The 23,641-nt window shown below is 47.7% G+C and overlaps 2 protein-coding genes and 1 long non-coding RNA gene across 4 annotated transcripts in view; 2 read left to right on the forward strand and 1 right to left on the reverse strand.

The window, feature by feature from the left end:
- The window catches only part of LOC310769020 (neuroglobin-like), a 38,018-nt gene extending 27,588 nt beyond the window's left edge, over positions 1-10,430 (forward strand). For both annotated transcript variants that reach the window (XM_083628059.1, XM_083628060.1), the window contains exons 3-6: positions 3,563-3,670; positions 7,193-7,313; positions 8,474-8,554; positions 9,881-10,430. In XM_083628059.1, the coding sequence (XP_083484185.1) occupies positions 3,563-3,670; positions 7,193-7,313; positions 8,474-8,554; positions 9,881-10,006 (436 nt within the window). In that variant the 3' untranslated portion in view covers positions 10,007-10,430. The remainder of the gene's footprint in view (positions 1-3,562; positions 3,671-7,192; positions 7,314-8,473; positions 8,555-9,880) is intronic.
- Positions 1-23,641, reverse strand: part of LOC310769208 — a 133,649-nt gene that overhangs the window by 36,938 nt on the left and 73,070 nt on the right. The window lies entirely within an intron of this gene.
- Positions 19,111-23,641, forward strand: part of LOC310769082 (uncharacterized protein) — a 37,332-nt gene continuing 32,801 nt past the window's right edge. The window contains exon 1 of the mRNA XM_083628171.1: positions 19,111-19,409. The gene's annotated coding sequence lies outside the window, so the exon portion shown is untranslated. The remainder of the gene's footprint in view (positions 19,410-23,641) is intronic.

Raw genomic sequence — 23,641 nt, forward strand, 5'->3', positions numbered from 1 at the left:
AAAGGGAGTGAAAGGCGGGATATCAAATCCAAACTCTTCTCTTCTTCTCCTCCTCCCAGTCCTACTTCTTTCGCTTTAAGTTCTGAATGTGTTTCCACCTCTCCTGTGTGTCGGTCATTATTATGGAAGGCAGAGTAGCTCAGATACATCCCTTGGGGAAAGTTTTTTGCTATTTACCATACTGGGTGAGAACTTGTTTATGAAGTACCACGAAACCAGAAATAATCTTCCTCTTAGGGCTGAAGAGATGCTTTGAAATCAAGGGGACATACTTCTGAGGAGGCATGTATGGCGCTGTGCTGTAAATCTCTGATATGTAAGAATGTGTAACTATTCTTCAAGAAATACCAAAAACAAAAATATAAGAGTACTTTCTTTCAAGCTGGACAGACCATTCTGTTGACCACCAAAGTCGTAAAAAGTACTAATTCTCATGCTAAAGTTATTATAAAATAGGGTTGCTGTATGTCCAGCAACCTGGTTGTCCTGGATCTTAGGCAAGTCAACCGGAAAATCGTGGTTTTTTGGCATTTTGGGGGGTTTCCTTAAGAAAGCGAAACAATTTCGGTGGTTTCCCCTTTTAAAAAAAGCTCAACAGTTTTACTTTCTGAAATATGGCAACCCTATAGCAAAACCTCCCCATCCCATACAATTTGTGTTTGCCTGGGAAGCGGACCTACAGAGGAGTAAGCAGGGAGGGACTCATTTGCACCCCCTTGGCCCCTGCCTGGTCTGCACTCCCAGCCTGCCTACATCGGCCTGAGTGTTGTCTGCACCAGTGTCATTGCTGCCTGCCTGCAGGGAAGCGGTGTTTTTGGCTGCTTGCAGTGCTTGGCCTTGTTTGGTTGCTGGCTCGGTGGCGCCACCCCATTGTCAGTCAGAATGTAGAATTGCAGGCCAGGCGCTGCGGTAGACAGACTGTGACCCTTGCCCAGGATGCGTCCCCTGGCATTTGCAGACAAGGGTGGAAAGTAAAGGTCTAATGTCTCTGGGATGGCCGGTAGCAAGAAGGATACTGCCCCAATCTCAGCATTTGAGGGCAGGAAAAGGTACATTTGGAAGGGAGGAGCTGAGTGTGGGAATGTTCAGGGTGGTAGGAGAGGATATATTGTTTATTAATACCCTTCCTAACTTGCACTAGCAAGTTTCTTTACTTAGCAGAGTTTATATTCCCCTTTTACATGCACAGCAGATAGCTGGTTGCAGGCTCGTGTGAGCCTCTCACTATTATACAATTCAGTCTGTCTCAGATTGAATTGTACGTTCCTGGCAAGTTCCCTTGAATCCCTCTTAAATGAATAAAGACACCACAGTCTTATTCATTAGCAGAGTTTGTTGTTGTTGTTTAGTCGTTTAGTGGTGTCCGCCTCTTCGTGACCCCCTGGACCAGAGCACGCCAGGCAATCCTGTCTTCCACTGCCTCCCGCAGTTTGGTCAAACTCATGCTGGTAGCTTCGAGAACACTGTCCCACCATCTCGTCCTCTGTCGTCCCCTTCTCCTTGTGCCCTCCATCTTTCCCAACATCAGGGTCTTTTCCAGGGAGTCTTCTCTTCTCATGAGGTGGCCAAAGTCTTGGAGCCTCAGCAGAGTTTACATTCCCCTTTTTACAAGCACAGCAGATAGCTGTTTGCAGGCTCGTGTGAGCCTCTCACTACAGTGGTACCTTGGGTTACAGACGCTTCAGGTTACAGACTCCGCTAACCCAGAAATAGTACCTCAGGTTAAGAACTTTGCTTCAGGATGAGAACAGAAATCACGCAGTGGCGGCGCGGCGGCAGCAGGAGGCCCCATTAGCTAAAGTGGTGCTTCAGGTTAAGAACAGTTTCAGGTTAAAAACGGACCTCCAGAACGAATTAAGTACTTAACCCAAGGTACCACTGTATTATACAATTCAGTCTGTCTCAGACTGAATTGTACGTTCCTGGTAAATTCCCTTTAATCCCTCTTAAAAGAATAAAGACACCACCATCTTATTCAAAGTCAATAAAATAAGTTTACTCACATCAGTTCACAGTTGGATCCCAGAAAACAGACTTAGTTACAAATACAGTGGTACCTCCAGTTGTGAACGGGATCCGTTCCGGAGCTCCGGTCGGATCCTGAGGAATTCGCAACCAGAGGTGCTGCTTCTGCGCATGTGCGTGGCACGTAGAGCACTTCTGTGCATGCACGTGTGGCGAAACCCGGAAAAATACTTCCAGGTTTGTCGTGTACGTATCCCAAAGGATACGTAACCGGAGGTGAACGTAAGTAGAGGTACCACTGTATGTACATGTGGATCTACCCCATCGGGGGAATAATCCAGTCCTAGCTAGAAGCTGGTCAAATGAAGAAGGAAGTGAAAAGAGAGAGGTGTGCTGCGTGACTCGTTCTTTTGTTACCTGGAGAGGTGAGGTCACACCCACCTTCTATCACATGCAAAAGGAAGGATGCTCCAGCCAGGAGGAACAGGAAGTTTCGACTGGCTGGACCAAACATCCCCCTGCATGTCCACTCTAGGAAAACAAGGAATGTTGTACTTGACTGCCTCTCGTGGATCACATCCCACACTGAACACCATTGGGGGAGCTCCATCCCTCTCTCTCCTGTTACATCCACACTGGAAAACTATGGCTAGCAGCTTCCACACATCAGAACATCATCTCCTGCTTGTAGGTTTCCCAAGTACGCATCTGGGTGGCTCCTGTCAGGATGCTGAGTTTAAAAAAAAGAACTGTGGCGATCCCACTTAACTCTTCTTGTCTTCTTAAAACAAATGGATTATTTGCATATTTCCCCATAACCGACTCCAGCTGCAATGCATTAGACATTTCCTGTTAATTTCCCCAAAGCAGGACTTTGTGGCAGGAACAAAGATCAGCTGCAAAGAGCTTGGAATCAGCTGGCCAACACCACCCTCTCCTGGGAGCAAGTATTTCTGTGTGGATTGGAGGTGGCCGTATTTAAAGGTAGACAGCATCTTAAAAAGCAGAGACATCACCTTGCCAACAAAGGTCCGTATAGTTCAAGCTCTGGTTTTCCCAGTAGTGATGTATGGAAGTGAGAGCTGGACCATAAAGAAGGCTGATCGCCGAAGAATGGGATAAGTAATGGGATAAGTAACCTTTCCACGAAAGGTTTACAAAGTTCGGTTATTGCAAAAGTTTTTCAGTGTTAATCTTAACTTTTGTGCATATTTTAACACTGAAAAACTTTGGAATAAGCATTCATTTTTAGGAAAAAAAAGTTGCAGCGCTATTCTTAAAAAAAAAAAGTTTGGTTATTGCAAAAGTTTTTCAGTGTTAATTTTAACTTTTATGCATTTTTTAAAACCACTGTGTTTTAACAATAACATCTTACGCCCTTTAGAGGAGAAATTATGAATTGCAGGATTTTAAATCCCCATCATCATCCTTGGCTTCACTCGGTTTTGTTTATAACCCTCTTCCATTTTCTTCTAGTCCATCCAAATCCAGCCCTGGTGGTCGGAGAGTGGCGTCGGTGGGCGAGCCTTACGGTGAGGAAAGCCTTCCCTCTGGATAACCCAGAGAACTAAAGCTTCTCCTCTTATTCCTTCTGCAGACTGTTTGAGACCCATCCCGAGTGCAAAGACGTTTTCTTCCTCTTCCGGGACATCGATGACCTGCAGCAGCTGAAGATGAGCAAGGAACTGCAAGCTCACGGCCTCAGGTGGGTAGTGCCAAAAACAGCCCCTCTTCTCTGGGTCTGAAGCTGAAAATCGGAAGATTCAGGATGACCGAACCCAAAGGGTGCTCATCAATGGTTCCTCTTCATCCTGGAGAAGAGTGACTAGTGGGGTGCCACAGGGTTCTGTCTTGGGCCCGGTCTTATTCAACATCTTTATCAACGACTTGGATGATGGACTCAAGGGCATCCTGATCAAATTTGCAGATGACACCAAACTGGGAGGGGTGGCTAACACCCCAGAGGACAGGATCACACTTCAAAATGACCTTGACAGATTAGAGAACTGGGCCAAAACAAACAAGATGAATTTTAACAGGGAGAAATGTAAAGTATTGCACTTGGGCAAAAAAAATGAGAGGCACAAATACAAGATGGGTGACACCTGGCTTGAGAGCAGTACATGTGAAAAGGATCTAGGAGTCTTGGTGGACCACAAACTTGACATGAGCCAACAGTGTGACGCGGCAGCTAAAAAAGCCAATGCAATTCTGGGCTGCATCAATAGGAGTATAGCATCTAGATCAAGGGAAGTAATAGTGCCACTGTATTCTGCTCTGGTCAGACCTCACCTGGAGTACTGTGTCCAGTTCTGGGCACCACAGTTCAAGAAGGACACTGACAAACTGGAACGTGTCCAGAGGAGGGCAACCAAAATGGTCAAAGGCCTGGAAACGATGCCTTATGAGGAACGGCTAAGGGAGCTGGGCATGTTTAGCCTGGAGAAGAGGAGGTTAAGGGGTGATATGATAGCCATGTTCAAAGATATAAAAGGATGTCACATAGAGGAGGGAGAAAGGTTGTTTTCTGCTGCTCCAGAGAAGCGGACACGGAGCAATGGATCCAAACTACAAGAGAGAAGATTCCACCTAAACATTAGGATGAACTTCCTGACAGTAAGAGCTGTTCGACAGTGGAATTTGCTGCCAAGGAGTGTGGTGGAGTCTCCTTCTTTGGAGGTCTTTAAGCAGAGGCTTGACAACCATATGTCAGGAGTGCTCTGATGGTGTTTCCTGCTTGGCAGGGGGTTGGACTCGATGGCCCTTGTGGTCTCTTCCAACTCTATGATTCTATGATTCTATGATTCTAGGACAGACGATGATAATAATAATAATAATAGAAGAACTTCATGTAGCACCTTGTAGGTGTTATGGGAATTACGAGGGGGGGCACATCTTTAAAGTTGTTAAATGTTAAAAATATTATGCCTGAATGTATCCTTTCAACTTGACGGCTCAGGGAAGTTAACTAGCTTTAAAAATAATATAAAATCAACTCCTTTGCCAGTTTCATCCATTCCAAAGCTATTTTCCCCTTGAAAAAGGACTCCAGGAAGTGCCCAGAGGTGACAATTGCTGAGCTGATTGTTGGCCAAGGAAAGCCTGATCCCATCACCAAACTTGCTGTTAAGTACTGAGTTGAATAGGACCCAGAATGCAGCAGTCTGATTGGTCCTAGAACAATGCAGCAGTATGACTGGTCCACAGGAGCCACCTAATCCAGCTCCAGGTGGAAGGGAATCCGCAACCTGATTGGCCTACAGGAGAATCCCGGAATTAGCCAATCACGTGGGGCCCATTGTGTAAATAATGTATATAAAGCAGACATTCTGGGGGAACTTCCATTCCTCCTCACCACCATGAGCTGAATAAAGAGCATGAAATCCACTAATAATAATAATAATAATAAAATAATTTATATCCCGCCCTCCCCAGCCGAAGCCGGGCTCAGGGCGGCTAACAACGATAAAACAGTACAAAAGTACAGCACAAACAACACTCTCAACTCCGAGCATATTTCACTTGCCAAGGGGCCAGGCAAAGGAAGTTCTCTTGTACTTCGGGCGGTGGGACTTCAGAGGTGTTTGCCTATGCTAATCTTATACCTGGATCTTGCCCTTATGCTAATCTTGTACCAAGGACTTGTCTGGACATGTTTGCCAAGGTGAAACTAGTGTAACCCCCGTCTACCCCTCCCCTTTGGTGACATGTCAGTAATGCAGCAATGATGCTGTACGGACTGTATTCTGAGATATGGTGGGAAAGTTTTAAATGTCTTTGTCACCCCATCCTCAGGGTTCAAAATTCCTCTTTGAACCTGCTGCGCAATAAACTTTGTTGTTGTTGTTTAGTTGTTTAGTCGTGTCCGACTCTTCATGACCCCATGGCCTAGTTGGTAAATTCATTACAATCTCTTGATTTAAGCAATCCAGTCTGGCTTGTCCAGATTGGATTAGTTCCTGGTAAAACCCCTTTGTTCCCCCTTCAGAAGAATAAAGACACACCAGTCTTCTCTTAAAAGTAATAAGAGGTTTGCTCACATTCAGTCCACAGTGTGATCCTGAAAGCAAGCTTAAACTTGTAGTTACAGAAGAGCGTGTGGATTGACTGAGCCGATGTGCTTCTGGCTGAGAGCCAGCAGACAGCAAAAGGCATCAGGATGGAATAAAGCGAAGAAGAAGAAGGGAAGATGGCTGCATGACCAGCCTTTTTCCGGGGTCTTCCAGGGTCACACCCATCTCTTCTTCTTCTTCTTCTTCTTCTTCTTCTTCTTCTTCTTCTTCTTCAGCAGCAATCCCTTGTAGCCGAGTAAGATTGTCTTCCATAAACACAGTTTTAACAATGAGGCCCTAAGTGACGGTGGAGGCCAATTCTGGATCCCCACGTCCTTCCACAGGGGGGACATTGGTTCCCAGGTGGGAGATGATCACTGTGTGGATTTGCCAAGCGTGCCTTCCTCTTAGCACGTTTCTCCCTTGCGTCCTGAGTTCGAGTGTCTTCAAAGCCCACGACACCTTTGGTAAAGGCTGTTCTCCAACTGGAGCGCTCGCAGGCCAGTGTTTCCCCATTGTCAGTGTTTATACTACATTTTTTAGATTTGCTTTGAGACAGTCTTTGAACCTCTTTTGTTGACCACCAGCATTACGCTTTCCATTTTTAAGTTCGGAATAGAGCAGCTGCTTTGGAAGACGATCATCAGGCATCCGCACAACATGACCAGTCCAATGAAGTTGATGTTGAACAGGAGTCAGCAAACTTTTTTCAGTCTACTGTCCCTCAGAACTTGTGGGGGGCCGGACTATATTTTTTTGGGGGGGAGAATTAATGAATTCCTATGCCCCACAAATAACCCAGAGATGCATTATAAATAAAAGCACACATTCTACTCATGTAAAAACATGCTGATTCCTGGACCGTCCACTGGCCAGATTTAGAAGGCGATTTCACTGGATCCAGCCCCCAGGCCTTAGTTTGCCTACCCATGATGTTGAAGAATCATTGCTTCATTCTACCTGAGGATGCTCCAGACCAGGTGTGACAGGAAGTCCTCCTGGCTGGACCAACATCCCCCTGCTATCCTCTCTGGGCAAACAGGAAATGTTGTACTCGACGGCTTATGTTACATCCCATAGAGACAGCATGTATCTGAGTTGTGGGCTCCCACCTGTGGCTATTCTGACACCAAGCATCCTTCTCTGTCTCTTCCATGCCCACCTTCCATTGCCAGAGTGATGTCGTTCATCGAGAAGAGCGTGGCGAGACTCGACCAGGAGGACAAACTGGAGCACTTGGCCTTCGAGCTGGGCAGGAATCACTTCCGGTACAAGGCACCCCCCAAGTACTATGAGGTGAGGAAGGCAGGGGCAGACGGTCCCCTCTGCGGCCCCGCAGATTAACGTAGTTCGTGGGAAAGACGGGAGAGGAATTTGTTAGATCTGGAAGCTGCAGCCAGGAAATCCTTGATTGATACTTCACCTCAGTCAGAACTGGCATTGCTACAGGTGCCAGGTAATAACCTGGTCCACATTTGGAAGAAATCGATCTTTCAGTGTGGCGGCATCTGTGGAACTCCATGCACATTGATATCAGGCAGGTGCCTTCCCTGTATGCTTTCTTGCGGCTGCAAAAAACATTTTCATTTAGACATGCCTACCCAGCTATTTAGGGGACGTGGGTGGCACTGTGGGTTAAACCACAGAGCCTAGGGCTTGCCGATCAGAAGGTCAGTGGTTTGAATCCCCGCGACGGGGTGAGCTCCCGTTGCTCGGTCCCTGCTCCTGCCAACCTAGCAGCTCAAAAGCACGTCAAAGTGCAAGTAGATAAATAGGTACCGCTCCGGCGGGAAGGTAAACGGCGTTTCCGTGCGCTGCTCTGGTTCGCCAGAAGCGGCTTAGTCATGCTGGACACTTGCCCCGGAAGCTGTACGCCGGCTCCCTCGGCCAGTAAAGCGAGATGAGCGCCGCAACCCCAGAGTTGGCCATGACTGGACCTAATGGTCAGGGATACCTTTACCTTTACCTTTTACCCAGCTATTTAGAAAGTTGGTGTGAGTTTCAATCTGTTTTTAGTTCATTGTCACTTTTTGAGGGTCGTCAATTATTGTTAGGGACGCAGGTGGCGCTGTGGGTTAAACCACAGAGCCTAGGACTTGCCGATCAGAAGGTCGGTGGTTCGAATCCCCGTGACGGGGTGAGCTCCCGTTGCTCGGTCCCTGCTCCTGCCCACCTAGCAGTTCGAAAGCACGTCCAAGTGCAAGTAGATAAATAGGTACCACTCTGGCGGGAAGGTAAATGGCAGATTCACCCATTCCTATGCGCTGTGCATCCAAACCATCCAAGAAAGAGAGTATTAAGGACCCCCAGATTTTGCCAGAACTGGATCGTTCTTCCCTGCTCCTCATTTCCAGAATCAAAAGATGGGGTGGGTAGGGAACACAACCTGCCTTCTCTTCTTCCTCTCTCTTTTCACCTCCCCAAATAACCCTCCCTTCTCTGGATTTCTCCCCCAGTACGTAGGCGCTCAGTTCATCCAAGCTGTCCAGCCCATTCTAAAAGAACACTGGACTCCGGAGGTCGAGAAGGCTTGGCAGGTAAGAGAAAGTTGAAGGGTTGACTCCAGCTACCGTTTTTTTCGCTCTATAAGACGCACCAGACCACAAGATGCACCTAGTTTTTGGAGGAGGAAAACAAGAAAAAAAAATATTCTGAATCTCAGAAGCCAGAACAGCAAGAGGGATCGCTGCACAGTGAAAGCAGCAATCCCTCTTGCTGTTCTGGCTTCTGGGATAGCTGCGCAGCCTGCATTCGCTCCATAAGACGCACAAATATTTCCCCTTACTTTTTAGGAGCGAAAAAGTGAGTCTTATAGAGCAAAAAATACGGTAAGTTTCACTCGGAGCAGACCCAACGAAATGAGCAGAACTAAGTCCGTCACGCCCAGTGCCGGGTTTACGTAAAAGCTAAACAAGCTATAGCTTAGGGCCCTACTCTCTTTGGGGGGGGGGGGCCCAAAAAAATGTAAAGGGGAAAAACCTGGATGTACATATCCAAAATATAAGATAAAAAACAAATAAAATAAAACCTACCTGCAGCAACAGTGTTTTCTTTTTTTTTTGGTAAAAATTGACAAACCTTTTGGTGGCGGGGTGGGTGGGGGTGTTATTTCTTAAATAAATAAATAAATAAACACCCCCACACAAGCAGCATGAGACGAAACAGTTTTGGGCATTTCTTTTTTTAATGCATGAAAGCAGCATGGGACAGAACTATGTTATTCCCCCCCCCCCGGCCGCCCCTCCCTCTGGTCCTCTTATCCTTGATTAAGCCGTTTTCCCCGATTAAACCTGTGTGCGACTGAGCTTAGCTGTCCAATGTGCTATTTCCAATCAATGGGGAGGCGCCTCTTTTGGGTACCTTCCGACAAACCGTTGGACAAGCATGATCAAGTTTGATTTCACGGGCCCTTAATTAGATTTCTGCTCCATAGAAATATCCTATTCTTGTTTTCTCTTAAAACAAGAATGTGGTGTGTCTTTTTTTAATCATTCCATCTGGGTTTTCTTTCTGAATCTAGCACCTGTTGTTTATCTGACGTAAAGGTAAAGGGACCCCTGACCATTAGGTCCAGTCGTGGCTGACTCTGGGCTGACTCTGAATGGCAAGCCCTAGGCTCTGTGGTTTAACCCACAGCGCCACCCGCGTCCCCCTTATCTGACTTAGGCCATAGCAAATTTCAGATTGACGTAAAAATGGCAAGCGTCGGTCGGGTGTTGCGTCTGTGTTTTTGGAACGTGGTCTGTCCTACCGTTTCACCCCCTGGTTCTGCCATAGCCCTCCATGCCCCCCCATCCCTCCCCCTTTTGGAGGGCAGGATTCACCCAGTAAACATTTGCCTCTCTCTCCCCCCCCCCGCCCAGAGCCTCTTCAAATATTTGGCGGCCACCATGCGGCGAGGCTTCTACACCGAAGAAAAGACTGCGGGAACCGGCAAGTCTCTTTCCTCGAGGAAGGCTTGCGCTGAGTCAACTCCAAGCAAAAACTAGCAAGACAAAAATCTGCTCTTGATGTGACTCAATGATGGACAATCCCCTCCGGACTCCCCCCTTTTTTGCTCCTCTCTTCCAAGTGGAACTCCCAGGTGCAGGAAAAGTTCTTTGCAGTGATTCCGTCTCTGTTGAAAACAGGGGTTAGTAATAATATTTTTTTAAAAGAAACCCGAAGCAAGGATTTGTGGGTTCTTGAAAAGAAGGACCAATCATCCATCAATCTCCTTCCCGTGAGCTTTATAAATGCGTATTTATGTTTGGGAGGGATTGTTGCAGAAATGGAGTCCTGCTCAGCTGAGCGCATGTTGCCCTGCTGTTTCAGAGGGCTCCTGGTAATAATAATAATAATAATAATAATAATAATAATAATAATAATAGCTTCATTGTCATTGTACAACCTGTGTACAATGAAATTAAATGAGCCTCCCTCCCTCCCTCCCTCCCTCCCCCAAACACTCAATCTCTTATCGAACAACACACCACCTCACAAGTCAATTTCACTAAATTATTTTCGATACAATACAATAATCTTTATTGTCATTGTCCCATACAGAACAACGAAATTGAAAAAACTACATCAGACATTCAAAAACCCACAAGCCTGCTATCCCAGCTATCCCAGCCTAGTTAGCCCCCTAAAAACTATGATACCCCATTTTTAAATAGAATATACTCCCACAGAGACTACCTTACACTGCGTTTAGAACCAGAATTGCATTCAGATAAACTGTTTCTCAAGCGGCTAGTCCTAGTCTTTATAACCCTGTACCTTCTTCCAGAAGGCAGAAGCTGAAAGAGATCATTTCCGGGGTGCGCACTATCCTGCACTATCTCTGCAGGTTTCTTATGACACCTGGAAGCGTAGATTTGATCCAAGGTGGGAAGAGTGCACCCAATTATTCTCTCTGCAGTCTTTACAACCCTGGACAGCATTGTTTTTTCCCTGGCCGTGCAGCTCCCAAACCACACACACAGACCGTAAGTTAATACACTCTCAGCAGTACAATGGGAAAATGCCATCAGCAGGTCCTTGGAGAGATTGTTTTTCCGGAGGATTCTCAGAAAATATAACCTCTGCTGTGCTCTCTTCATCAGGTCTTTGCTGTTTTCTCCCCAGGTTAGGTCACCTCTCAACTCCATTCCCAGAAATCGAAACACCGAGACCTGTTCCACACACTTCCCCTCAATAATAAGTGGCTGAATATTCAATTTACATTTCCTAAAGTCCACAATAATCTCTTTTGTTTTCTTTAAGGAGTAAGTTGTTTTTCCTGCACCACTCCTCCAACTGCTCAACTTCCTTCCTATAGGCCGCCTCTCCAGTGGCGTAGCGTGGGTTGTCAGCACCCGGGGCAAGGCAAGTAATTTGCGCCCCCTAACCCGGTAGGGGCAGAGAGCTGCGAGTGCGAGCGCCCCCCCCAGATGTTGCGCCCGGTGCGGCCGGCCCCCCCTGCACCCCCCACGCTACGCCACTGCGCCTCTCCCTCTCCAGCCGTGATTAAACCAACCACCGTTGTATCATCTGCAAACTTAATGATCTTATTACTGGGGTATTTGGGGGCACAGCCAGCTGTATAGAGCATATATAAAAGCGGGCTCAACACACACCCCGTATTCATGATGAGATCCGCAGAGACGTGGGAACCCATCCTGACCCGTTGGGAACACTTTGATAGAAAATCAAATATCCACCTGCACAAACATGGTGGAAGTCCCAGGTCTAATAGTTTGGGCACCAATCTATGCTGAAGAATAGTATTAAATGCAGAACTAAAGTCTACAAATAACAGTCTCTCATAGTTCCCTTGCTTCTCCAAATGAGTCAGGACAGCATGTAAAGCCATTGCCACAGCATCCTCCGTGGATCTCTTGCCTTGTACGCAAACTGGTAAGGGTCAAGTCCCACTAGCAGACAAGATAAGATGTGGTTCCTCACCAGTTTTTCGAAACATTTCATTATAATGGGTGTCAACACGACAGGGCGAAAATCATTCAGACTGTCTATCTTTGGTTTTTTTTAAATTTAAAGGAGGAGACTCCTCCACACAGCCCCCCGATATACAACAGCGCAGGTTCCCCTCTCTTCCTCCAGAAGTCCAACACCTTTGTCTTACTAATATTTAAAGGTAAAGGGACCTCTGACCATTAGGTCCAGTCGTGACCGACTCTGGGGTTGCAGCGCTCATCTCGCTTTCTTGGCCGAGGGAGCCGGTGTGCAGCTTCCGGGTCATGTGGCCAGCAGGACTAAGCCGCTTCTGGCGAACCAGAGCAGCACACGGAAACGCCGTTTACCTTCCCGCCGGAGCAGTACCTATTTATCTACTTGCACTTTGAAGAGCTTTCGAACTGCTAGGTTGGCAGGAGCAGGGACCGAGCAACGGGAGCTCACCCCGTCACGGGGATTCGAACCGCCGACCTTCTGATCAGCAAGTTCTAGGCTCTGTGGTTTAACCCACAGCGCCACCCGCAAGTTATTCTCTAAGCACCATGTAGATACTTTTTGAACCTCCCCCCTGTACGCTGTTTGATCTCCAGCTGCAGTTCGGCCCATTATGGTAGCATCATCTGCAAACTAAATAATTGCAGTGGATGGATCAGATGAAATACAGTCATATGTCTACAACATGCGCAGGTCTTATAGACGGGAAAGTACGGTAGTTCTGCTGTAGATCCAGGAAAAGGAAGCGTCTAGTTTGCGCCTTTCAGCGGCGGAACGCCTGTTTCAAATGCATGCAGAACACCCCAGGTTGAACCGCCCGCCCCCCCCCCCCCCAGCGACTCCGGTTTTAAAAGGGTTGTGGTGATGAGGGAGACGCGTTTCCTTAGAAAGCCTCTGACAACCCAATTAGGCTTGAAGAAGAAGAAAAAGATTTGGTTTGCATCGATCAGCATTTGCAGACCATGAACCCAAAGCACATCCCGTCCTTCGAATCTTGAACTTCTTTTAATTTTGTAACGCAGATTTGTATTTTTTTTAAAATGCATGCGCTAGAATGAAGTAAGCCCCCAAAAATGCATTTATTAGTAAAAGAACATACATACAAGCATCAATCATATTAGGGAGATTGCTTTGCAAAAATATTAGGAAAATTGCATAGAGAAACATATCTATTAGGCGTTCACACTAAAATGCTAATTAGTTTTCATGAATATTAGAGAGAGGGGGGGCGCTGAACATGACTGGAAAAATGAGAAACTTGGATGGGAATGCCCTTGCGTTTCATTGTTCTGGTCCCAAGTTCCGAGAAATCTCTAAAATAATTAAATCCAGTTGTTCAGGCTCCTCCACAACTGCCATCACTCAATATGTGAACGAATAACATGAAAGCTTGTCACCCAATAGAGCTTTCGTCATGGGTCTTAGCTGCAGCCAGGATTTTGAGGGCTCAGTAATGGGAAAGAACTTACATGTGGCATAAGAACTTAGGGTCTTTGTCTGGGGGGGGGGGATATGCATGAATCGCACGTTTCCAAGCAGGTTGAGGATCCAGAATATTTCTGTGCTATCTGGCGGCATTTTATTTCCCATGTTTTCAGACTCAGATGCTCAACATCCACCATCCATGCCTCCTTGGGAAATAGAGATGGCTCTGTTGATATCAGTACATCGCCATTTCTATTGTTCTTGTTGTTTAGTCGTTTAGTGGTGTCCGACTCTTCGTGACCCCCTGGACCAGAACACGCCAGGCTCTCCTGTCTTCCACTGCCTCCCGCAGTTTGGTCAAACTCATGCTGGTAGCTTCAAGAACACTGTCCCACCATCTCGTCCTCTGTCGTCCCCTTCTCCTTGTGCCCTCCATCTTTCCCAACATCAGGGTCTTTTCCAGGGAGTCTTCTCTTCTCCTGAGGTGGCCAAAGTCTTGGAGCCTCAGCTTCAGGATCTGTCCTTCCAGTGAGCACTCAGGGCTGGTTTCCTTCAGAATGGATTGGTTTGATCTTCTTGCAGTCCATGGGACTCTCAAGAGTCTCCTCCAGCACCAGAATTCAAAAGCATCCATTCTTTGGCGATCAGCCTTCTTTATGGTCCAGCTCTCACTTCCATACATCACTACTGGGAAAACCATAGCTTTAACTATACGGACCTTTGTTGGCAAGGTGAGATGTCTGTTTTTTATTGCTTATTTGCTTTCCATAAGCAATACCCGGCTACATCACTTTGGGGTTGTTTATAATGCCAATAAAAATCAGAAATTAAAGAAAGGAAGAAATGGACCCAGACGGACAGATTTGCCCACCATCCCTAGCAAAAAAATAGCCTGACCTGGTTTTACTTTGTTTCGTAGCCTCACTGCTGCCCTTGAAGATATTGCTTTGGGTTGCAGATACCGTCAGACTGGCCACACCTGCGCTCCAGATGTTTTTGTCCCATCCCACGGGGATGGAGCATTCGGGAGCTTGCTTTGCATCACCTGTGAGCAAACTGTGAGCCCTTGAAATGTCAGCTCCTGTTCCTCCTGCCTTTTACTGCCTCACGCTCCTCAAGCCCCGCTGCTTTGCAAAATGATTTGCTTGCGATTTCGGCAATTAGGCTGCCTTGAAATGTGCTCTCGCTTTCCATCAAATGGTTTGCCCACAGGATATCCCCAGAGCAGTTTTTCCTTCTCTGTAATTCCCCCCCCCTCCCATCTCTCTCTATAATTTAGGGCTGCAATGTGTAGTTGGTTACTCACTGGCGTTAATTGCTTTGAAAGCAGTCTGATCGATTTGCAAAAGAAAATAGAGCGCAGGCTATATCTCGAAAGAGGCCTGCAGAGATTGAGCCCACCGGAAAGCTCTCCTGCCCGGACCTCATTTACATTATTCTTAATTTTTTAAAATTATTACAAACTTTCCTGGCAAAAAATTAAAACTACCAAGCGCAAAGTGTTGTCTTCCAGGACAAATGCATTTACAGATGATAAGTCTTTTATGCTGTTATCCACGTGGCATCAAAACAGACTTGGGAAATCTTCCGCATTGCAGATTGAAATCATTGAGTTGGGCAGGAGAACATCCTGGTGGATCGGTCCCATGGTGGCTCGGATCTGCCTGCCTCCCACCCACTTGCCTTGAACTGTTTCCCCAATCTCCCCCCTCCATGCTGACGGTCGCCCCACTGAGCCGCAATCTTGGTGACTTTTGGACCCCAACAATCTTGGTGACTTTTTGGATCCCTTGTACTTTCAGAAAGATGTGCCTTTGGGGCTTTCCCAGTTTGCTGCTGATGCTTCTGTACTCTCAGATTCCTAATAAAAGTTTAGAAAACTGAAAAAAGCACAGCAGTTCCGCTTTCCTGCCTCTTCCTATTTATTGCCTTCCGTGTCTTTGCAGAGAGCTGGAACGGACGGGGCGAAATCTGCAGTTGGATAAGGGAAGCTCTGCATCTGTGTGTGATATTCTAAAACATGGGTAGGCAACCTAAGGCCCGGGGGCCGGATGCGGCCCAGTCGCCTTCTAAATCCGGCCCTCGGATGGTCTGGGAATCGGCGTGTTTTTCCATGAGTAGAATGTGTCCTTTTATTTAAAATGCATCTCTGGGTTATTTGTGGGACATAGGAATTCTTTCATTTCCCCTCCAAAATATAGTCCGGGGAACAGTGGAGCGGTCCCCTGCTAGAAAAGTTTGCTGACCCCTGCTCTAAAACTGCCAGCCATCAGAGCCAACTCCTAGGGGCCGAGATCCCTTCAGCCCTCCCCAATGAAATATTTGAGGGGGCTGGACTGGACTGAGTATGCATGCATATTCAACTACTTAATGGCGACTGTGTCAACCAGGAAATCTCAGTGGCAGAGATGAGAACAGAAGAGTTGTTCCATTGTCTGGAGAGGTCCCTGCAACTAATCCAGAATGCGGCAGCTAGACTGGTGACTGGGAGCGGCCGCCGGGACGCCATAACACCAGTCCTGAAAGACCTACATTGGCTCCCAGTACGTTTCGGAGCACAATTCAAAGTGTTTGTGCTGACCTTGAAAGCCCTAAACGGCCTCAAAGGCCCAGTAGACCTGAAGGAGCATCTCCACCCCCATCATTCTGCCTGGACACTGAGGTCCAGCTCCGAGGGCCTTCTGGCGGTTCCCTCACTGTGAGAAGTGAGGTTACAGGGAACCAGACAGAGGGCCTTCTTGGTGGTGGCGCCCGCCCTGTGGAACGCCCTCCCGTCAGATGTCAAGGAAATAGCAAACTACCAGACTTTTAGAAGACATCTGAAGGCAGCCCTGTTTAAGGAAGCTTTTAATGTTTAACAGACCACTGTATTTTAATATTTTGTTGGAAGCTACCCAGAATGCCTGGGGAAGCCCAGCCAGATGGGCCGGGTATAAATAATATTTATTTATTTATTTATTTATTTATTTATTTATTTATTTAATTAATCGAGAAACCATTTTCAGTGGAGCCCAGCAATGGAAGTGAACAGCTGTGTTGAGGCAGCACCTGGTGTCACAGTTTTGCACCCTTTTCAATTTTGCACCCGGGGCAACTGCCCCTGTGTCGCCTCCCCACACGCGACACTACTGCAGCCCAGTGCCAGATTTATGTATAAGCTAAATAAGCTCTAGCTTAGGGCCCCACTCTCTTGGGGGCCCCAAAAAAATTAAAGGGAGAAAAAACTGGATGTACATTTCCAAAATATAAGTTTTAAAAAAATGAAACAAAACCTACCTACAGCAACAGTGTTTTGTGCTGTGTAGGCTCCTATGATGTAAGTCATGGGCCCTGCCTGCTAGCCTGCTCCCTGAAATATCACTGCTTTGCTCCTTTCTATATATAGGGTTGTGCTGTGGGTTAAACCACAGAGCCTAGGACTTGCCGATCAGAAGGTTGGCGGTTCGAATCCCCGCGACGGGGTGAGCTCCCGTTGCTCGGTCCCTGCTCCTGCCAACCTAGCAGTTTGAAAGCACGTCAAAGTGCAAGTAGATAAATAGGTACCACTCCGGCGGGAAGGTAAATGGCATTTCCGTGCGCTGCTCTGGTTCTCCAGAAGCGACTTAGTCCTGCTGGCCACATGACCCGGAAGCTGTACGCCAGCTCCCTCGGCCAATAAAGCGAGATGAGCGCCACAACCCCAGAGTCGGCCACGACTGGACCTAATGGTCAGGGGTCAAAAAAAAATAATTATATATATAGGGTGCCTACATTCTGCATGAACTGGTTGCATGGAAACATGTGCAAATAGCTTGAGATACTGATTAGGTCTATCAATTACCATCTAGCATATCTTCAACACAAAAAACAGTGACAATTCGTTGTTGACAAAGGACAGCTGGACATAGAAAAGGCCCCGTTACCTTCAGGAGCTGAGGGCCTCATCAAACCTAAATCTGGCCCTGCTGTAGCCTGAGAAGGCCCTTCCCTGAATTTCCACCAAATGGTGGTGAACCACCAAGACGTTGGTGAAAGGGTCAGGCATCTCCCAGATATCTTTCTTTAAAAAAACCAAGCTGTCTTCTATGGAGGAATGTTGCCTTTCTGATAACCTGGCCCTTAAGTTGCACAGAGTTCTATACAGATCAGCAGCAAGCCCCTTTGAGGTTTGCCTGGAAATGGACCAGTTGGATTTCTGCCTGCCCTGAAAGGAGGCAAGGGGAGAATGGCGAAAGATTTATTTGTACAGTTGGGTCGGCTGAGCGTTTTATCCAAAATGAGTATGGGAGCTTCTCGCAATTAATATCTTTGCTTGGAGCTGTCCTGATTTTATCAGCGTTGACTTTTTATGCAAATGCATCCAAACAATAACACTGAACAACAAAACTGGGCTTTATGAGTCTTTGCAAGTGCAAACCGACTCATACTTGGAGCCTGGGAAGATAAACATCCATCTATTATGCAATCTGAAGCCTTAAATGGCCTTGCTATCTTTGGGTTTGGGCTGGGTGTTCATCAGTATGCGGATGATACCCAGCTCTACCTCTCTTTCAAATCGGAACCAGTGAAGGCGGTGAAGGTCCTGTGTGAGTGTCTGGAGGCGGTTGGAGGATGGATGGCGGCTAACAGATTGAGGTTGAATCCTGACTAAACAGAAGTTTTAGGGGGACAGGAGGTGGACAGGTGTTGGGGACTCCCTGGTCCTGAATGGGGCAACTGTGCCCCTGAAGGACTTGGTGCGCAGCCTGGGAGTCATTTTGGACTCACAGCTGTTCATGGAGGCGCAGGTCAATTCTGTGTCCAGAGTTGCCACCGAGACACCATAACACCAGTCCTGAAAGACCTACATTGGCTCCCAGTACGTTTCTGAGCACAATTCAAAGTGTTGGTGCTGACCTTGAAAGCCCTACATGGCCTCAAAGGCCCAGTAGACCTGAAGGAACGTCTTGTTCAGCCCAGACACTGAGGTCCAGCTCCGAGGGTCTTCTGGCAGTTCCCTCCCTGCGAGAAGTGAGGTTACAGGGAACCAGGCAGAGGGCCTTCTCAGTGGTGGCACCCACCCTGTGGAGCGCCCTCTTATCAGATGCCAAGGAAATAAACAAATATCTGACTTTTAGAAGACATCTGAAGGCAGCCCTATATTGGGAAGTTTTTAATGTTTGATGTTTTACCGTGTTTTTAATATTTTGTTGGGAGCCGCCCAGAGTGGACAGGGAAACCCAGTCAGATGGGTGGGGTATAAATAATAAATGATGGTGATGATGATGATGATGATGATGATGATGATACTCTTGAGATCAAGGCGTGCTAGCGCTGTAAGATTTGCTGCTTGCTTATATTATAATCTTGCTGCCTGAACAGCATTCAGATCACCCATCCCTTTCATTCCATGTAACAGGCCAACCTTGCTTTATTCCTCTTGTGGGCTTGCAAACACATATTCATAACAAACGCACATTATAACTCTAGCCAAACCCCTTAGTAGCTTGTGTAGGAAGAGGCATGAGTGGTGGACATGCATGTGGGTTCAGACACACCCCTTATACCATGTGCATGACATACAAACACATCATAACACAACATAAGATTCCTGCATTGCAGCGGGTTGGACTAGATGACCTTTGGGGGACCCATTCCAACTCTTGAATCCTAGTATTCTATGATCTTTACACAGAGCCCCTCCCCTCAATGCCTGCTGCAGTGCTGGACCATCTTCCCTCTTTCATCTTTGCAGTGACTCGGTCCTCTCTGGGACTTCTTTGGATTGTTGTTTAAAAAAAAACATTATTTTTTTAAAACAACTTTGTTGGCTGGAAGGGGAAGAGTTGTGATTGTACTGGCAGCTGTCCTTAGGCTGGCCAGCCAGCGAATGCTTTGCAGTCGTCTCCTTGTTTCAACGCCAAACAGCCATCCTGAAGCGAGAGAGGTGTGGCGAAGATTGCATCCTGCGAGTGTCCGGAATCGCTGGTGCTGCCTGGGTCCAGCCAGAAGGGTCTACGACACAGCGAGGAGCCAGAGGGCAGACGAAAACAGCAGTGGACGAGCATCTTTGGCCTGGTGAGTCAGGATGGGGGAGAGGAGTGCCTGGCTTGGCTTGTTTGCAGGGCTCTTTCAGCCACCCAGCTCCTCCACAACCCCAAGAACTACGGCTCTGGAACTAAGATCATTTGAGGTGGAAACAGGTAAGTGGAACAGAAGCTTCTCGCCAGAACCAAGAGGTTTACCTTGCAGGCAGCAGCAATGGGAGTCTGAGCTATTCCAGAAGCACAAAACCCTGCAGGATTTGAGCTGTCGATTGGATGGGATAGAGCTGTAGGCTTCCAGCACGAGATGCCTTCTCGTTTAAGCACAGAAAGCAGAACATGTGCAAATCCATGGCCATAGCAAACAGCACCCACTTGGACCCCACAGGAGACCCCTTGCAGCCAGCTGCAAATCCTGCCTCTCCCATGCTTCCTGTAGCTCCGGAAAACGCGAGCTGCGTGTGTCTTCTCCAAGGGGCATCGTTCAGGCTGGGAACGCTGTTGAGCAAGCATCTTCTGTGAGTTCAGAAAGATCAGCCGGTCGCCGCTGCCCACTGGCAAAGCGTAAGATATCCACGAGATGCACAGTTACTCAACTGTTGTGAGGGTTTGGCTTAGGAAGGGAGGCTTACGGAGGAAAAACCCCCAGGGAAAGGGAGTGCCGTGCTTGTAGTTTAGGGAAGGCTTTAGATGCAAAAGCAAATGCTTAAAAGCTTGCCATTAATATGTTTCGGTTGAAAACCTCTGGGCGGGTTTTGGATGAGTCCCACTAATGGGAACCAGCACAACGGTTCCCACGAATGCAACAGGACTCCTAGCTTCATAGAATCGGAGAGCTGGAAGGGTTCCTGAGGGTCATCTAGCCCAACCCCATGCAAAATAATAATTTCAGTTAAAGCATCCATGACAGAGGGCCATCCGACCTCTGCTTAAAAACCTCCAAGGAAAGAGAGCCCACCATCTTCCCAAAGAGACCGCTCCACTGTCGAACAGTTCTTGCTGTCAGAAAGTTCTCCCTGATGTTTCGTCGGACTCTCCTTTGTCATTTGAATCCATTGGTTCAGGCCCTACCTGCTCTTTAGATGATACTAATGTTATTGGGAGGAGGGACGCAGGTGGGGCTGTGGGTTAAACCACAGAGCCTGGGGCTTGCCGATCAGAAGGTCGGCGGTTCGAATCCCTGTGACGGGGTGAGCTGCCGTTGCTCAGTCCCAGCTCCTGCCAACCTAGCAGTTCGAAAGCACACCAGTGCAAGTAGATAAATAGGTACCGCTCCAGCGGGAAAGTAAACGCCGTTTCCGTGCGCTGCTCTGGTTCGCCAGAAGCAGCTTAGTCATGCTGGCCACATGACCCGGAAGCTGTACGCCGGCTCCCTCGGCCAGTAAAGTGAGATGAGCGCCGCAACCCCAGAGTCGGCCACGACTGGACCTAATGGTCAGGGGTCCCTTGGAATATCCAGGCTAGCTTCCCAGCGGGGTGATAGCCTGGGCGATGGGCCATTAAGGGGAGCAAAGGAAAGGGCTGTGTTCAAGGCGGCAAATGGGTGGGACCATCTCCCTGAATTTGCAAGTATTTGGGATGCGGGTGGCACTGTGGTCTAAACCACAGAGCCTAGGGCTTGCCAATCAGAAGGTTGGCGGTTCGAATCCCCGCGACGGGGTGAGCTCCCGTTGCTCAGTCCCTGCTCCTGCCAACCTAGCAGTTCAAAAGCACGTCAAAGTGCAAGTAGATAAATAGGTACCGCTCTAGCGAGAAGGTAAACAGCATTTTCATGCGCTGCTCTGGTTCGCCAGAAGCGGCTCAGTTATGCTGGCCACATGACTGTACGCTCCCTCGGTCAGTAAAGCGAGATGAGCGCCACAACCCCAGAGTCGTCTGAGACTGGACTTAACAGTCAGGGGTCCCTTTAGGACAAAGGCAGAGTTGAGAGCAGAGGGCGGAGGCACGTGAGCAAGAAGCAGGCAGAAGCCAGAGGGAGAAAGCTACGTTTGGTTTCTGTTTGAATCCAAGGTTGTGGCTATGGGAGAAAAAAGACCCTTTTGGGGGCTGATGCTGTGAGACCCTCCATCACAGACTCTGGTTACGTAGATGTGTAAATAAATCCTAAAGACAGCATAGTAGTTGCTGTGCCTCATTCTGAAGGAAACACGAACCCCGGGTACCCCTGGGATCTGGCCCTGCTCAGAGATTGGGGTGTTCTGCAATAATATGTATTCTGCCTCTTCCTTCAAAATGCGGAAAGCTGGCCTTAGGCGTTTGAGCTTCTGCTACAAAGTCCGACCCCAAGAGCAGTAGCTGTGGACTAGAACTTTCCCTCAAAAAACAGAGTCCTTTCTGCTGGGAGTAATTCAGACTGAAGTCCCCAGGTGCCAGGAAAGGTTATTTACGTGTTCAACAATGGCAGCTCACGTTTTGTTAGCCCCAAAATGGAAAACGAGCGATGTCCCAGTCCCAGCTAAAGACGAATGGCACGTTAAGTTGACAGAACATGTACAACTTGCAGACTTAACATATAGAATAAGAGAACAAGAAGAACATACGTTTAAAGAAGATTGGAAAATATTTGTTGAATATGTGGGAAATAATTGTGTACAGGGGAATACGCTGGCAGCATTGAGATAAATTCAACAGTGTAAATAAGTTTTGATGGGTACAATAATGGAAAACTGATTGGTATAGTTTTTTTGTAAAATATGCAGGGATTTAAGATACGTAAAATGAACCATGGAAAGAGAAGATGGGAAGTCACTGGTATCTTAAGGATGCAAAATGTTTACAGTGGTACCTCGGTTTACGAACTTAATCAGTTCCGAAAGTCTGTTCTTAAACCAAAACTATTCTTAAACCGAGGTGCGCTTTCCCTAATGAGGCCTTCCGCCACCGGCGCCCTTCCACAGTTTGGATTCTGTTCTTAGACCGAGGTAAAGTTTGCACACCGGGACACTACTTCCGGTTTTGCGGCGTTCGTATACCAAATAGTTCGTAAACAGGGCTGTTCTTAAACCGAGGTACCACAGCATTTGAAATTGTAAAACAGAAAATATATTTTTCAAAAAAAGAAACTGCGGAGCAAAAGCTAAGTGTGGGTGAGCTTTGTGTGGGAAAATATCTGAGTTCATAGCATCATTGAGTTGGAAGGGACGCCAAGGATAATCTAGTCCAACTTCTTGCAGCGCAGAAATAAGCAGGTGTCCCATATCAAACCTGCAACCTTGGCGTAATCAGCACCACACTCTAACCAACTGAGCCATGCAGCCTCTAACCAACTGGGCCACGTAACATTGTACACTTCCCATTTGTCAGTGAGAGGGGCAAGGCACCCCAGGGTCGGCGTGACTTGGGCTTGGCCTGATTTGGACCAGGGAGCGCTGGAGATTTAAGAGCATCTTCTTTCTCACATGCAAGCAGAGTGTACGCGGGAATGCCTTACAAGGCTGCCGTTCTGCTACCCCACATCCATCACTCAAGGGACGAGGCGTCTGTATTCTTAAGCAACCATCTCACTTCACGACAAGGTTGCCAGTTTGTTCTCAATGAATCCGGAGACACTTTTCAACTTCAATGGATTTTGTATGGGGGCTGATTTGTAAATCTGGGGGCTGTCCCTGGGAAACAGGGACGTCTGATAACCTTACTTCACGATCCGTTTCCAAAGTTGCCAACTGCTTCTCCACACACAGAAATGCCTTCGCTAGAAGGGTGTATGTGTCAGTTTTGCCGAGCTCCGATAGGTAACTCATTCAAAAACAGAGATCCGGATTTCCTGCTGGGGGAAATGGCTGCCTCCCACACGAACGGACCCCAGCCGTGCCAGTAATTCAGGGCTGATAGGGGGTAATTGGGACGCGGGTGGCGCTGTGGGTTAAACCACAGAGCCTAGGACTTGCCGATCAGAAGGAAGGCGGTTTGAATCCCCGTGACGGGGTGAGCTCCCGTTGCTCGGTCCCTCCTCCTGCCAACCTAGCAATTCTAAAGCACGTCAAAGTGCAAATAGATGAATAGGTACCGCTCCGGCGGGAAGGTAAATGCCGTTTCCGTGCGCTGCTCTGGTTCGCCAGAAGCGGCTTAGTCCTGCTGGCCACATGACCCGGAAGCTGTACGCCGGCTCCCTCGGCCAGTAAAGCGAGATGAGCGCCGCAACCCCAGTGTCAGCCGCGACTGGACCTAATGGTCAGCGGTCCCTTTACCTATATGGGGGTTATTAGCCCTGGCTCTGGTCCATGGGGTCACGAAGAGTCGGACACGACTAAACGACTAAACAACAAG

Source organism: Podarcis filfolensis (assembly GCF_964270895.1).
Source record: "Podarcis filfolensis genome assembly, chromosome: 8".
Classification (NCBI taxonomy): domain Eukaryota; kingdom Metazoa; phylum Chordata; class Lepidosauria; order Squamata; family Lacertidae; genus Podarcis; species Podarcis filfolensis.